General features: G+C 36.1%; 1 protein-coding gene across 1 annotated transcript in view; it reads left to right on the top strand.

Annotated features, from left to right (window-relative positions):
- LOC102418514 (alpha-2-macroglobulin-like) overlaps nucleotides 1–15,966 on the top strand; it is a 43,100-nt gene that overhangs the window by 342 nt on the left and 26,792 nt on the right. Inside the window, exons 2-14 of the mRNA XM_014451664.2 lie at nucleotides 3,712–3,895; nucleotides 5,004–5,163; nucleotides 5,325–5,377; nucleotides 6,276–6,296; nucleotides 6,570–6,738; nucleotides 7,166–7,250; nucleotides 7,780–7,900; nucleotides 8,647–8,761; nucleotides 8,913–9,022; nucleotides 11,265–11,426; nucleotides 13,604–13,831; nucleotides 14,288–14,351; nucleotides 15,670–15,812. Coding sequence (XP_014307150.1) covers nucleotides 3,712–3,895; nucleotides 5,004–5,163; nucleotides 5,325–5,377; nucleotides 6,276–6,296; nucleotides 6,570–6,738; nucleotides 7,166–7,250; nucleotides 7,780–7,900; nucleotides 8,647–8,761; nucleotides 8,913–9,022; nucleotides 11,265–11,426; nucleotides 13,604–13,831; nucleotides 14,288–14,351; nucleotides 15,670–15,812 — 1,615 coding nt within the window. The remainder of the gene's footprint in view (nucleotides 1–3,711; nucleotides 3,896–5,003; nucleotides 5,164–5,324; nucleotides 5,378–6,275; nucleotides 6,297–6,569; nucleotides 6,739–7,165; nucleotides 7,251–7,779; nucleotides 7,901–8,646; nucleotides 8,762–8,912; nucleotides 9,023–11,264; nucleotides 11,427–13,603; nucleotides 13,832–14,287; nucleotides 14,352–15,669; nucleotides 15,813–15,966) is intronic.

Below are 15,966 nucleotides of genomic sequence, written 5' to 3'. Positions count from 1 at the left end.
CACACACACACACACATATATGTTTTAAACTCTTGCTTGGTTCATTAAAATGCACTTTTAAGAGTTAAAAAAAGAATTCTTTCCTTTATTTTAGATTCTTCTTTATATCATTCATTTGTCTTCCTTATGAAACTCTCACCTTAATCTCTAAGGTCTCTTTCAATGATGATATTTTATAAATCTGGTTTATTCATTCTTTACTTTTTCTTAACTATTTTTTTTTTCAAATTCTTTGGAACTCTGAATTTCTAAATTATCCATGAATATACTAGGACTTTCTAAGGGGCATTAAAAATGGATAGTTTTAATGGAATCAGCTTTCAGATTCTCACATTCATATTGATCTGCTGGAGACCGTGCTATTTATCCTTCCTCACCTCCCCTTTCTTAATTACCCATCTTCCACTTTATGAGAGAAAAAGAAATCTCTCCCTCAGTCAAATGTTATTACTGTAGAGCATTGTCCTGGGGTATAAAAATCTTCAGGGTGCCAAAGAAATAAACAATTTGAAATACTGATGTTTATTTTTGAGAAAGCAAAGTATTCTAAGGAAAGGGAGAAAATCCTTTAATAGATCATGTGGTGACAATTTTTTTGTTTCAACAAAACTGAAAGAAGACCTAACAGAAATAAGCAGCTGACAGATGATTAGAAGCAATTCTTTCTTTTTTTAACAAATTGGTTTTGCTTTATTCTTTTTTTAAATATATTTGTGTTAATTTCAGAGAGGAAGAAAAAGGAAGAGAGGGATAGAAACACAATGATGAGAGAGAGTCATCAATCAGCTGCCTCCTGCACGCCCCCACTGCAGATCGAGCCTGCAATCTGGACATATGTCCTGATCAGGAATCTAACTGTGACTTCCTGGTTTATAGGTCAATGCGCAACCACTGAGCCATGCCGGCTGGGTGAAGCAATTCTTGATAATAGGGCACAGGGTGATTTCTAGCATCTAATGTAGAAGATTTACAAGAACTGCTAATAAGGATATAATTGTTTTATCTGTATATGCTTACTTATATATGAATAACTTTTCATGGTACATCTATACAAATCAAAAATAGCAACAGAATTAATGTTAGACCTTTTTTAATTCTTGCAACAAGGAATACCCATCCATAGATACATTTAAAAAACACATCATTCTTTTAAAGATGTGCTTCAAAATTATTTTTATTTTATATCTAATATGTATGCATTATAATTTACAATATATTAATTTATTTTGATATATTTTGTTATATGAGTAAGACCTTTGAAAATAACTGAATCCAGAAGAAAATGTTCAATATTTACAACTTCAGGTCACATTACATTTAAAAGAAGAGTTAAATTTATATAGGAAAAGGGGAAAGATGTTAAATTTCTGATCATTACAACAAAAACATTTTGATTTCTTTTTTAAAAATATGTTTAAAATTTGTATTGATTTCAGAAAGGAAGAGAGAGGGAGAGACGGATAGAAACATCAATGATGAAAGAGAGTTATCAATCAGCTGCCTCCTGAATGCCCCTTACTGCGGATGAAGCCTGGAAACCTGGGCATATGCCCTGACCAGGAATTGAACTGTGACCTCCTGGTTCATGGGTCGACACTCAACCACTGAGCCATACCCGCTGAGCATTGATTTATTTTTAAAATAAGTTACATTGGGTATCTTATTTCTATGATATTTAAAATTCCACGAAAAACTTATACAAGAATATATTTTATCTTAAAATATCATCATAAAGCCCAGCAGCTGTGGCACAGTAGTTGAGCGTAGACCTATGAATCAAGAGGTCATGGTTAGATTCCTGGTCAGGGCACATGCCCAGGTTGCAGGCTCAATGTTTTCTTGAAAATATGGATTGCATGCTATCTAAAATTATTATGAGTTCTGTAAACGAAAATCCTTGGTGAAAAAATGGTGAAAGGATTAAGCTGTAACAGTCCGGTGATAGCTAGAAGGAAAGGGGGCTGGGGGAGATGGAAGAGGGCATTTGAAACCTGTATGGTTCTGTTAACCAATGTCACCTAATAAACTCAATTTAAAAATGTTTGAAAACTACAGGGTCAATGAAAGTATATATGAGGGTATTGGAAACGTTTCTGTTTTGCTCATGAGTTACCAAGACTCAAAAGTCAATCACTTAGAAGACCATTTTTGAGTGGAGCCATTGTCTAGCCAGGAGTTGAAAGGCAAATATTTAAAATGCAAACATCCAGGGTTATGTAACACCCTAAGATTTCATTAGTTGCTTTCCACAACTGAAACTTTAAATTAATGACTCACTTGCTTTAGGACTCAGATTCCACATCTGTAAAGTGGAAAGCAAGTACTTGCCATACCATTTTTCTCAGGGCTGTTGAAGATGATAGATAGATAGACAGATAGATAGATAAATAGATAGATACATAGATAGATACATAGAGAGATACATAGATAGATAGATAGATGATAGAAAGATAGATGAAAGATAGATGATAGATAGATACAGATATAGATATATAGATATAATATAGATACTCAATGAAAGTTCTGTAAATTGATTGGTTTTTCAGTGTTTCACCTGAAAGCTTGCTTGCTTTATACAAAAATCCTAATGTAAAATAGATTTACAACATAAATATATAATTAGCATATTTTTTAATTTTAATTCAGATGCCTACATTCTTGGGTTTCTTAAAGGAAGGTAAACCTACTAATTTTAATCTATTTAAGGCTCACCTCAAGCAAAATGTTCACTGCCATAGCACTGGTGATGGACAGGGGAATAATTCTCATATATACTGTTCAATAGCAAAGATTAATTTCATGCTTATCAATACGTCTTCTCTTGGTATAGAACTAATGATAGCACCCGCACTTTTTATGGAAAATATTGCTGTTGATAACAATGGTTCTGTTAACCAATGTCACTTAATAAACTCAATTAAAAAATGTTTCAAAACTACAGGGTCAATGAAAGTATATATGAGGGTATTGGAAACGTTTCCGTTTTGCTCATGAGTTACCAAGACTCAAAAGTCAATCATGTAGAAGACCATTTTTGAGTGGAGCCATTGTCTAGCCAGGAGTTGAAAGGCAAATATTTAAAATGCAAACATCCAGGGTTATGTAACACCCTAAGATTTCATTAGTTGCTTACCACAACTGAAACTTTAAATTAATGACTCACTTGCTTTAAGACTCAGATTCCACATCTGTAAAGTGGAAAGCAAGTACTTGCCATACCATTTTTCTCAGAGCTGTTGAAGATGATCGATTGATAGATAGATAGATAGATAAATAGATAGAGATATAGATATAATATAGATACTCAATGAAAGTTCTGTAAATTGATTGGTTTTTCAGTGTCTCACCTGAAAGCTTGCTTGCTTTATACAAAAATCCTAATGTAAAATAGATTTACAACATAAATATATATAATTAGCATATTTTTTAATTTTAATTCAGATGCCTACATTTTTGGGTTTCTTAAAGGAAGGTAAACCTACTAATTTTAATCTATTTAAGGCTCACCTCAAGCAAAATGTTCACTGCCATAGCACTGGTGATGGACAGGGGAATAATTCTCATATTTACTGTTCAATAGCAAAGATTAATTTCAGGCTTATCAATACATCTTCTCTTGGTATAGAACTAATGATAGTACCCATAATTTTTATGAAAAATATCGCTGTTGATAACAATGCCTCTCCTCTAATTGGACTTCCCCATTTCCAGGCAGTATATGGCGCTGGTCCCCTCCCTGCTCCACACTGAGACCCCTGAGAAGGCCTGCATCCTTCTGAGCCACCTGAATGAGACAGTGACTGTAAGTGTTTCCTTGGATTCTCTCAGGAAGAATGAGAGCCTCTTCACTAACCTGGTGGCAGAAAAGGACTTATTCCGCTGTGTCTCTTTCACTGTGAGTATGGCTGTTTGGCTTAATATACTTGTTTCTATTAGTCAGGGTCACAGAGATCCAGGATTCAGTCAAGATAAGGCTTTTAGAAGCTGGCAAGGACTTCAGAAAGGAATGAAATGTAGCAACTAAGAGTAGAAAGTAAGCAGCTATGCAGGAATTTATGAGATACAAAAATTTATACGCATATTTAAACCAACTTAATGATCAAAGAAAGTTTCTATTAGCAAAAAGAAAAGCAGCATGCACCAGACAAAGGGAAAAGGTGACTTCTTAAAATTAAATGAGAAAATAATATTAATAAAGCAAAGTAGGAAAATCCTATCTAATAATAGACAAAGATGCAAACTGACCATACCTTTGCTATGCCCACCTTTGGCTAATCAGAGCGATATGCAAATTAACCGCCAGCAAAGATGGCGGTTAATTTGTATACGTAGGCACGAAGCAGCAGAGCAAAGACTGTAGGCAGCTCCGGCCAGAGCAGTGAAGGCTTGAAGGAGGCTCCGGCTGGAGCGAAGGCCTGGGTCCTGGGTGCCAGAGGAAAACTGGTGCTGGCAGCCAGGGGAAAGGAAGGCCTATTGCATGAATCTTTTTGTACCACAGGCCTCTAGTACTCAACATAAGCCCCCAGTGGTGGGCTGACAGGAATACATCACCCCATACTCTTTCTAAGAGTGAAAGTTATAGAAATTACCATGAGCAAATATCCAGTAACTCTTCAGCGTCGCCCATATATAAAATGCCCACAACCTATACTAATAAAATATTGTAGTTTTTTTTCTCATGGGCCTAAGTATGCTTTTACCATGCCCTGTCCACACGTAAAAACTTGGTCAAGTTTAGTGTATACCTGAATCAAGACTGATCTATAAGGTGATGTGAATCTCATTTATGTCCTTTCTTACTGAGGTATTTTCCTCCATCTTATGTCCTGTCTCCCTACTTGTAAAATAACAAAAATAATTTCTGTTCATGCCAATTTTCTGTGGTAAGAATGAGGGAGTGAAGTTAAGTAAAAGAGGCGATATCTCCAGGGAGGAGTGCAACAGGGATGGAGGAGGAAACATTGAAGACTGAATGGATTCCCCGGATCTCTCCTGTATTTCAGGTCCCAAGAACTCCATCCAGTGAAGAGGTAATGTTTCTTTCTGTCCAAGTGAAAGGAGCAACCCACGAATTCAGAAGGCAGACCACAGTGCTGGTTAAAAACCAAGAGAGCCTGGTCTTTGTCCAGACTGACAAACCTATCTACAAACCAGGACAGACAGGTACAAAGAGGCCAACAGTCAGGACAACTTCAAAAAGGAAAGATCCTCCCCCACGTATTCCCCAATCAAAAGCCCTATAATACTGGTTTCTTAATGGTTTGTCTTACCAGCCTATAGGCCTGGTTTAAGATTTCTAGTGATAAAAAATATTTCTGTTTCAGTGAAGTTTCGTGTTGTCTCATTGGATGAAAATTTTCACCCCCTGAGGGAGTTGGTGAGTATCCGTATATATATATAGAATCATTATTTTCTTTGTAACTTGGTTGGGAGTCTGTTTTGGGTGCTGGGGGAGAATCAGGGAGTCGAGAAATCTGGTATTGAGGACAGTAATTTCTCGCATTAGAATAATGTAAAATCCTCATTTTAAACAGTATCCCTGGTGAAGAGAGTAATTAAGTTTTTTGTCTTGGTACTGAACTTAGGCAATTGTCACCCAATTAAACTTAGAATGTTCTCAATTAATCTCATATACGTACAGATTAATGTATATTAATTATATATATATCAACTGTATACACATATATACTTTTGTATCTATTCCTTATTAGAAAGTAAGCTCCTTGAAAGCAGATATATTGTTCTTTTGTGCATTGCAATATTCCCAGAACCTATAATGACACACAGCACATGGTAGGCACTTAATAAATATTACTTTTTAACAATGAATAAACATTGATAGCAGAGGAGCTATTGTCATTCTTCTTTACTCTTAGAACTACCTAAGAATTCTCTGATTCATCTTAATATTTGCGTGTGAACATAGTTACTTATAGTTCTGTTGGTATTTTACTTCTCAGCCTATAAAATTTCAAAGCAAAAGAGTGTACTTCCCTGGGATGCCTTACACATTTAAGTAATATTAGTAAATCCCATTTCTAATGAATGGCAAGTGCATCTATGTAGTTGTTGCTGACAGCCTATTACGTTCTTATCATTATTTATTAATTGCTTTTAAATGATTAGTTAAAAGTTCTATAAAACTTAACCTGTAATTATTTTATGTGTTTTACTACAGGTAAAGTTATTCTAGATAAAACTACCTTGCTTATAAATCAGAAGTGAGAATACTTGTGAACAATTCTAAACTCCTTTATTTCTCTTTTCTCTTTCAGATTCCACTAGTATCCATTGAGGTAAGTGAAACGAAGCATTCCATAATTACATGTAAAGTAATAAATTTAGGGAAAATGTTCTTACTTGAGAGATTCTTACAACATCCCAGAAACTTGTCATTAAGGGAGAAGCCTTCAAACTCATGTAACACAGATGGTTCTAACTCATCTCCCCTCCTCATTCCTTATGACCATCCAATTTTCCTCTTTGTGGATAACAGAGTTTCTATAGATTCCCTAAATTGTCTCTAATGCTCTAAGCTCTTTGGTAATTTTCAATTAATGTATCCATAGGACCCCAAAGGAAATCGCATCGCACAATGGCAGAAGATCAAGTTAGAGAGTGGCCTCAAGCAATTGGCCTTTCCCCTCTCATCAGAGCCATTTCTGGGCTCCTATAAGGTGCTGGTACAGAAAGAATCAGGTGAAACGGCAGAGCACCCCTTCACCGTGGAGGAATTTGGTATGAATTATGGAAAATCATGGAATATTTTTCTTCACATTTAAACTTCTAGGGCCTAGAATTTGAGCTTATTTTGAATCCTTTCACATTTTCTGGGTGAGACTGGGGTTGGAGTAGAACCAGTTATATACCTTACTCCCATTAAGACAATTAATGCTTTGTGAATAGGACTTTATGTAACTTAGTTATATTCATAGCAATTTTTTCATCTCCAAGAAATAGAAAACATCCTTGTTTTAGTAACGTTACAGGGGTCTGTGACGGTTCTTCGAACTGTCTCCATTTGAGCAGGTAGATGTATTGGAGAAGAGAGCTGCCTCTTCGGGAGCCTAAACTATTGTCAGGGAAGTGTTACAAAGAACCTGAAAGTACTAACTCCCCAGAAGTTGAAAACTAATCACAAACTTCCTTTATCTCCTATCAACAGTGCTTCCCAAGTTTGAAGTGAAAGTAACAGTGCCAAAGATAATCACTATCTCAGACGAAGAGGTGAAAGTGTCAGTGTGTGGCCTGTGAGTGTTTTGGGTTTTTTTTTTAAATCTTTTTGGGGGAAATTATTTTAAAAAGACTCACCATTTGGGATATTTTGGCTAGTGTTTTTAGGAGCAGTGACAGCACAAATACTTGAAATACATGAGAGCATCTCACCTCTAGAACTTTCCTTTCCTGTTGCCTTCCTATTTTCCCTTCTTATTTTCTTTCAAAATCTTACCAGCATTATAACTATCATGGCACAGGCAATTGTCCTTACAGAGACTAGGCTACAAAAGATAGTTTTTTGGATGAAAATTAAAAATTAAGAGAAAAGGCATGATAAAAGAAGACTATAGTAAGTTTCAGCATGTTGCACTGGAGAATTCTAGAAGAGAAGGATCATTACTTGGCTGTGCTCAATAATGTTTGAGCCTGCAAATGGAAAGTGCAGATTAGAGGGATGAGACGGGAGTAAATATAATTTAGCTAAAAGAGGAAATATAAATAGGTCGGAAATGTGGATTTTCAATGTCTACTTTGATTCATTTGGCGATGTTCTTATGACAGATACACGTATGGAAAGCCAGTCCCAGGACGTGTGACCATGAGCATGTGCAGAAAGTATTATAATCCTTCTAACTGTTTTGGTGGAGAGTCACAAGCTCTCTGTGAGAAATTAAGTCAGAAGGTAGGTGGAAAACTCTTCTAGGGACTAATGACGAAGGCATTGTTAATAAGCAGTGAGTCACAACATGGTGCTAACTCAGGAAGATAGCACCTGATAAGAGAATTCTATGCTAGGTATAATAGTTGTTTTAAAATGAGTGAGTTAGCACAGTAGGAATTATGTATTTCTTATAATTGTCCATTATGGATGTTCTTGATGCAGCAAACACACAGAATGATGGAAGCGGAGCAAACTTCAATAACTGGTATCCAAAGCCATCTTTGACATCCATTTGTATGAAGGAAAGAGGGGGGGAAAGCATACCTTTTAACCACCTTTTCTGGGAAGAATGTCAGTTTCATTCTTTCTATGAACAAGAACTTGTCACATGGCCCCACTTAGATACCAGTGAGGTAGGAAACACAGTCCCCAGATAGGCAGCGACTTTCTAGCCATAGCTGAACACTACAGAAGGGGAGCCAGACTTTGGTGAAGGATTAGCCGCCTATTACGATAAGATGTATCCCAAAAATTTTAGGGCATTTCTATCTCAGTCACGCTAAGAAATCTCAAATACTAAGGAATACACCTGTCAATTATAAAGCAGATACTGTTGTAAAATGTAATAATAACCAATCCCTAAAGGTATTGTATTCTTATAGGAAATACCTAAATTATGTTCCCTGCCCCCCAAAAATCCCACCAGATTAACTGACCCCTGGTCTGTCTAGTATTATGTTCTTGTATTTTATTCTATCCCCTTTTAGCTAAACAGCCAGGGTTGCATCTCTCAGCAAGTAAAAACCAAGGTCTTCCAGATGAAGAGAGAAGGTTTGAAAATGGAACTTGAAGTGGAAGCCAAGATCAAAGAAGAAGGAACAGGTTTGTGTACCATGTGGGTACGGGAGAAAAGGAAATGGACATTGATTTATATCCTTTGCCAAAGTATGATTTGAAAGGGGGAAGGTAGGATAAGAAGTTCAGGCCGATCACCCTTCCAAAAAAATGACTTTCTTTTTTCTTCTTCTTTCAGAGGTGGAGTTAACTGGAAGAGGGCTCAGTGAAATAACAAGAACTATCACCCAACTCTCATTTGTGAAAGTGGACCCCCACTTCAGACAAGGGATCCCCTTCTTTGGACAGGTGGAGTATTTTTCAGTTCACAAACCAAACTTTGCATCATCATCTAATAAGCACAGCATATTCTGCTAAAACTAAACCTGATTATTGTTACCTGCTGATTAATACAAAATACAATACAAATTAAAACCACATATCTGTTCCTCTGTAAATTTGTAAATGAAATCTATAAAAATCATTCTAAAGCATCCGCAAAATTAGAAAGTTTTTTTTTGTCACTTCTGGAACAGCATTGTGTGGTGTCACTCAATCTCCTTCCCACAGTTTACAAGGCAGTCTCATATTTTTTGTTAATTGTTTTATTGCTTAAAGTATTACAAAGAGTATTATATGTCTCCTTTTTTTTCTCCCCTTGACCTTCCCCTGGCCTCCCATACCCCAATATCTTGTGTCCATTGGTTATGCTTATATGCATGCATACAAGTCCTTCAGTTGATCTCTTACCCACCCACACCCCCAACCCTCCCCGGCCTTCCCGCTGTAGTTTGACAGTCTGTTCGATGTTGCTCTGCGTCTGTATCTATTTTTGTTCATCAGTTTATAATGGTCTTAATTATCCATAAATGAGTGAGATCATGTGGTATTAAAATATGAGACTGAGACTGACTTCGTAGTCTCATATTTTTATGATATTTTCTCACAAGCATCTCAGAATTCATGGTGGCCACAAACATTATCCTTCCAACACTAAGTTCACATGGCAATGAATGGGTAGATGGTTTTAATTTTTATTTTGAAGCATAAAATATGCTACTATACCTAGTATTTCTTTCATGGATATTATATTTATAATACTTTTTCTATAAGTGCAAGTAAAACAGTGTACACAAGGGTAAAATACTGCTATTTAAGGTTCCCAGCTTTTAAAAATATAAATTTTCGCACAGATCTACAGAGAAATATTTTATTGTATAAATATTTTTCTAGTATAAGCAGATGTGCAAATGGACCGTTCTGAGTCCAGGAGTCTGAGATAACAGTTGGGTGTATCTCATGTATAATGACTGTGTGTCATATTCTTAATGGAAATGCTATAAAACTTTAGCTGCGGAGAGTGTGAAAGACAGAGGGACTAGACTCAACAAAGGAGTGAAGGAGTAAATTTTAGAATGTTTTGATTATGTTATGACAGCAAACATATTCAGAAACTTTGGTGACATCTAAAATGAAAGTACGCTTCATGTTTTTAAATTTCTTGGGTATATTGTACATTTTTGATATTTTAGTCCTGCTAAATAAGTGTTCCATTAGTCATAAGACTCATCAGAAGAGAAAAATCAGAATTTTATCCTTCTCTTTGTTCATGTAGCCGACAGTTCAGTGACAAACTTAGATTTTGTTCATCAGTTACACATACTAATCCAAGTCGGCTCCTGTGCTTCTTGCTACCATAATAAATAGCTCATACTGAAAAAGAATGAACATCTTCATAATAGGAACTAGACTACTCATCTGATGAGTCTAATATTAACAGTAATGTGACTTTAAGCCTTTATTAGGATGGTGTGCTTCTTCTCAATTTTACATTTTTACGTGGCAAGTGCCTCATAAAATCTGCTTACCTTCCAAAAGATTGAAAATTTAGGTTGACAAGCAGATATCATTCATAAAAAAAACTAGAGAAGCCTACTGGACAATGAATTCATTGCTCACTTGTACACTTATTATACAGAACACAACATCATAAAAAGTTAGTTGTCCGCCACACAATAAGAGAAACTCAATTAAATTTGGCAGTGGGTTAAAATTTTTCATTGCTGTATGATTCTTGTGCTCTATGACTCTGCAAGAGTAATATATGATACACAGACCCACCATCACGCTCTATCCTGTTACACTGCTTTATTTTTTCTAACTTTTCAATTACAGTTTACACTCAATATTATTCTGTATTCATTCCAGATATGCAGCATAGTGGATGGATCATCATGTATTTTACAGAGTGGGCCCCACGATGTTTCAAACACCCACCTGGCCTCATACAATACTGCTTTATTTTTCTTCTTAGGACTGATTACTACTAAATAAGTGTATATTACTTATGCATTGATTTAACATCTGTCCCTTACTAGACTGTAAGCTCTACGGTGGAAGGACCTTTGTTTTGTTCACTGCTATAGCTTCAATGCTTGGAAATGTGTTCAACATATAGGATGCACTTATATAAATACTTCTGATAAAATGAATATGTTGGTTGCCTATTGGAGATTAGCCATATAACTGATCCACAGCTTTTCATCTTCAGGTGCGCCTCCTGGATGGGAAAGGTGTCCCCATGCAAAATAAACTCATCTACATCACAGCAAATGCCGCTAACTATGTCTCCAATGCCACCACGGATCAGTTTGGCCTAGCGCAGTTCTCCATCAACACCACCAACATTAAGGATTCCTCCCTCTCTATCAGGGTAAGCTTGGAAAGAAGTTACCAATAACATGAAGTAGCCTTGAAAAATGCTTGCAACCTAAAGTGATGAGATCTGCAAGTTTGTTTAGTCCTATGGAGAGAAAAACACTAGAAACTAGAAACCAATTTAAGGTCAACTTTGAAAAACTTTATTAAAAAGATTTTGTGGTTAAAAGTGTGGGTTCTTCTTGTATACTGTTACTGGCAATATAAAATGGTGATATCGAAAACAGTATGGCAATTTTTCAAAAAATTAAAAATGGAAATATCATATGATCTCATAATCCCACTTATGGGGAATATAGCCACAAGAATTGAAAGCAGTGTCTCAAATGCATATTTGCACACCCATGTTCATAGCAGCACTAGTCACAATAGCCACAAAGTGAAAGCAACCCAAATATCTTTGAACAGATGAAGATAAATAAAATGTGGTATATACATATAATGGAATAGAATTCAGCTTTAAAAAGGAAGGAAATCCTGTCACATGCTATAACATAGATGAACTTTGATGACATTATGCTAAATACACAGTCACAAAAAGAAAAAAACACAAATACGGTATGATTCCAATTATACAATGTATCTACATTAGTCAAAGTCATAGAAATGTAAAGTAGAATGGCAGCTTCCTATGACTGGAAAGGGGAAGTTAGAAGCTGTTGTTTAATGGATGTAGAGTTTTAGTTTTACAAGGTGAAAAAATTTTGAAGATCCGTTGCACACTACTTCACACTACCAAACTGTACGTAAAACGGTTAAAATGATAATTTTATGTTGTGTGTTTCTTACCACAGTTTTTATTTTAAAGGTGTAGGTTCCAGAATGAAATAAATAAGAATAAAATCCTGGCTTAACTCTTTTTAAGAGCAAATGACTAAAAACCTCTATACTTCATTTTCTTATCTGTAAAATGGACACAACTCTTAGAATTGTTGTGAGATTAGAGATACTACATATTAAAGCACCTAGTGAGCCCCTTTAACTGTTAAATATTGTTGCTGTAAAGCCCATTTTAACATCATTAGCATTTTAACTCCATAAATTATTGTCCTTACTTAATTTTTGTCCTGCTATTCTAATTTTCTCCACACTCTCCATACCCATCTAGTTTGCTTTTTATAGCATACAGTCTTCTATTCAGCAATAAAGATGTAGATACACATTTATGGATATATGGCTACACAATAGATATTACATAGTAATGGTGATGAAAAACCCCTACCTGTTGGAATTTCTCATATAAATATAAAGAGGAATAAATAATATTTTATTAATTATGCTGTAAATAGTTGTCATAAAAGCCTATAACTTTAATAAGTGAAAATTGAATGTTTACTCATTTATTTTATTAAGAACTATCTCAAATACCTTCTCTGTACTAGGCACGGTGCTAGTCCTAAAAAATGAAAATATTATTGTTAAATGCTTACTCTGTTTAATGAGCATTTATATGTTATCACTGGAATAAACATTGAGATATGAACAAAATGGTTGGCTGACCAAAAGATTCACTCATGCCACTTGGGAGGTGAAGATGAGGGTAGTGGAAGCCTGAACATAAAAACTAACAAACAACTTCTACATGGAGAAAAATTGAAATACAACCCAAATAATCCCTATGGAGCTTAAGAGTCCAGAATCACAAGAAGCATTTTAAAAAATCCAAGAAACTCCAAAGAGATGAACTTTAGCCAATTTGCCAGCTCAAGAACTAATGCTATTTATGGAAAGTTTCCTCAGAACCTTAATGTTGCAATATTACATTTACTCATAATATCTATTTGCAACTCAGCATGAATGAGGCAGACTTCAATTTGTGAATGTGATTCTTCAGTTTTTGGACATTACTTAAGTCTCCTCAAAGAGGCTTCATAGTGTCTCTGCACATTAAAGTGGCCAAAGAAATGTCAAGGAAGCTAGTCAGAGCAAAGGATGTCTCCCTTTATGTTCTTCAAAAATATCAACAGCAGCCCTAGGAACCTCTTCAATGTAAAGGCACAAACCACGCCTGCAGTAGAGATAAACCAAAAAAGGAGGGGGCTTCTCTCTCACTTGTTACTAGACTCTAGGTACTAGTTTAGGTAGGACAGTCAACTAATACAGTTTTGTGTTTTGTGAGAACACTGATTCTCTGTGAGATATACGATAATACTGTTTTTCCTAATTCATTAGGTCAAATACAAGGATCAGAGCCACTGTTATGACCGCCAATGGCTGACAGAAGAGCACAGAGATGCTTATCACACTGCTACTCGTGTATTCTCTCCCAGCAAGAGCTTTGTCCACCTTGAGACCATACCTGATGAACTGCGCTGTGGCCAAACTCAAACCATCCAAGCACATTATGTTCTGAATGGACAGGTCCTGAAGGAGCTAAGGGAGCTCACGTTCTATTACCTGGTGAGAAGGCGGACCACGGCACTGAGTCATCTGTAGACAAACGCTGTCTGTGGGGCAAGATTTATGAAGCTCTTGAGAAAGTCTGTTTCTCTTCTGAAAGCTTGACTCACTACAGTAGCGGTTCTCAACCTGTGGGTCGCGACCTCTTGGGGGTCGAACGACCCTTTCACAGGGGTCGCCTAAGACCATCGGAAAACACATATATAATTACATATTGTTTTTGTGATTAATCACTATGCTTTAATTATGTTCAATTTGTAACAATGAAATTGGGGGTCACCACAACATGAGGAACTGTATTAAAGGGTTGCGGCATTAGAAAGGTTGAGAACCACTTCCCTACAGGGTTAATTAATTCTTGCTAGCAGGGGTTCAAAAAAAATAAGCATGTCACATAGAGGGCAAGAATTGAGGTAAGATCCTTTCATTGCCTTTGTTTTTTGTGTTTTTTTCCAGATAATGGCAAAGGGAGGCATTGTCCGAACTGGGTTTCATGTACTGCCTGTGAAGCAGGAAGACAGTGAGTATTTTCATGATTCCACATTCCCACCTCACTCTGACACATTCAACCTTACACTGCAGAAATACCAGGATTCGTTTCAAATAAAGAGAGTCAATCTACATCTAACCCCTAGCTGGTTTGGTTCAGTGGATAGAGTGTCGTCCTTCAGACTGAAGGTCCCCAGGTTTGATTCCCGTCAAGGGCACATGCCTGGATTGCGGGCTTGATCCCCATTACGGGATGTGCAGGAGGCAGCCGATCAATGATTCTCTCTCATCATTGATGTTTCTATCTCTCTTTCCCTCTCCCTTCCTCTCTAAAATCAATAAAAGGAAGTCAAGAAGAGAAAAATATTTCTTTTTTTCACCCAATATGTCTTTTTCTTCAGTGTATTCTGTTCAGATTATTTAAAATGTAGATGTAGTGTTTTTTATAATCCATTCTTATTCCAAACTTTCAAACCATAAATATTCATGAACCACCTTTGCAAAACAAGATTTCAAAATAGTTTTAATCAATGGACTGAAGGTAAAATTTGGGAGTGCTTTCTATGTACTAGGTTTTGTGCTGAGTTATTTATAGTTGTATATAATTTTTCCTTTTCAAAGATAGTTACAATTTATGAAGAATTTAATTGGGTACTTCCACCATTGAATTGGACTCTTCCCATGAACGAATATGGAGCAATATAAATCTCTGATGGTTTCTCCTATTCCAAGAAAGTCTGAAAGAACACTTACTAGAAAACTAACAGTGACCTACTCTTCTGTTGCTTTTTCATAGCAACACAGAAGATGTACAGAAGTCTGATGCAACCCCTAAAAAATCTATGTAGACATCAAAAAATAACTTCCAAAGAAGCACCATGTTCCTCTTAAGGAAAAAAATAGAATATGCTGTTCATAGAGGTTTAAAAAGGACATAAGGATAAATACAATGTGTTAAACTCCTAATATTATAATTCACAGCTTCACCTTCTATTTCCCTTCTCTAATATGATGTCTAGATCAAATGGCAACCAAGATGTCTCCATATGCTTAGATAGCATCAGAACTTTATATAAGAACTTTAAAATTGGTGATAAATCATTTAAGAGAGAAAAGGGGATTTTAATAAGGCTTCTTTTTCCCTAAAGCTAGAGTTTTTAAAGATACAGAGTTCTTAAGGATAGTCATCTATTTGTTACATGCTGTTTAATATATCTATTACACCTACTAATAGAAATGGAATTAACCGGACCAGGCTCATAACTGGCTTTGTGCAATAGAAAACATCCATGTTAGCCCTGGGGATATATCTAACCCATAATCCCTTTTTCACTGTCTCTATGCTCCAGTGAAAGGCCATTTTTCTGTGTCGGTCCCTGTGGAACCAGACATCGCTCCAGTTGCCCGATTGCTAATCTATGCCATTTTACCTGATGGGGAAGTGGTCGGGGATTCTGCAAAATATGAGGTTGAAAACTGTCTGGCCAACAAGGTGGGTGCTTCATACCATAAACTTTTCACATTAAATTAGAGGTACCTATCGTTATTATTTTCTACATGCGAGCATTGGGACCAAAGGGGTTAAATGAACTCCCGCAGGACTTCAGCAAGGTAATGGCAGAGTCACATTAAGAAGCCATGTCACT

The sequence above is a fragment of the Myotis lucifugus genome, unplaced genomic scaffold (genome assembly GCF_000147115.1).
Source record: "Myotis lucifugus unplaced genomic scaffold, Myoluc2.0 scaffold_10, whole genome shotgun sequence".
Lineage (NCBI taxonomy): Eukaryota > Metazoa > Chordata > Mammalia > Chiroptera > Vespertilionidae > Myotis > Myotis lucifugus.
Note: the sequence above shows the minus strand (reverse complement) of the source record. Positions and strands in the feature narration are given on the sequence as shown.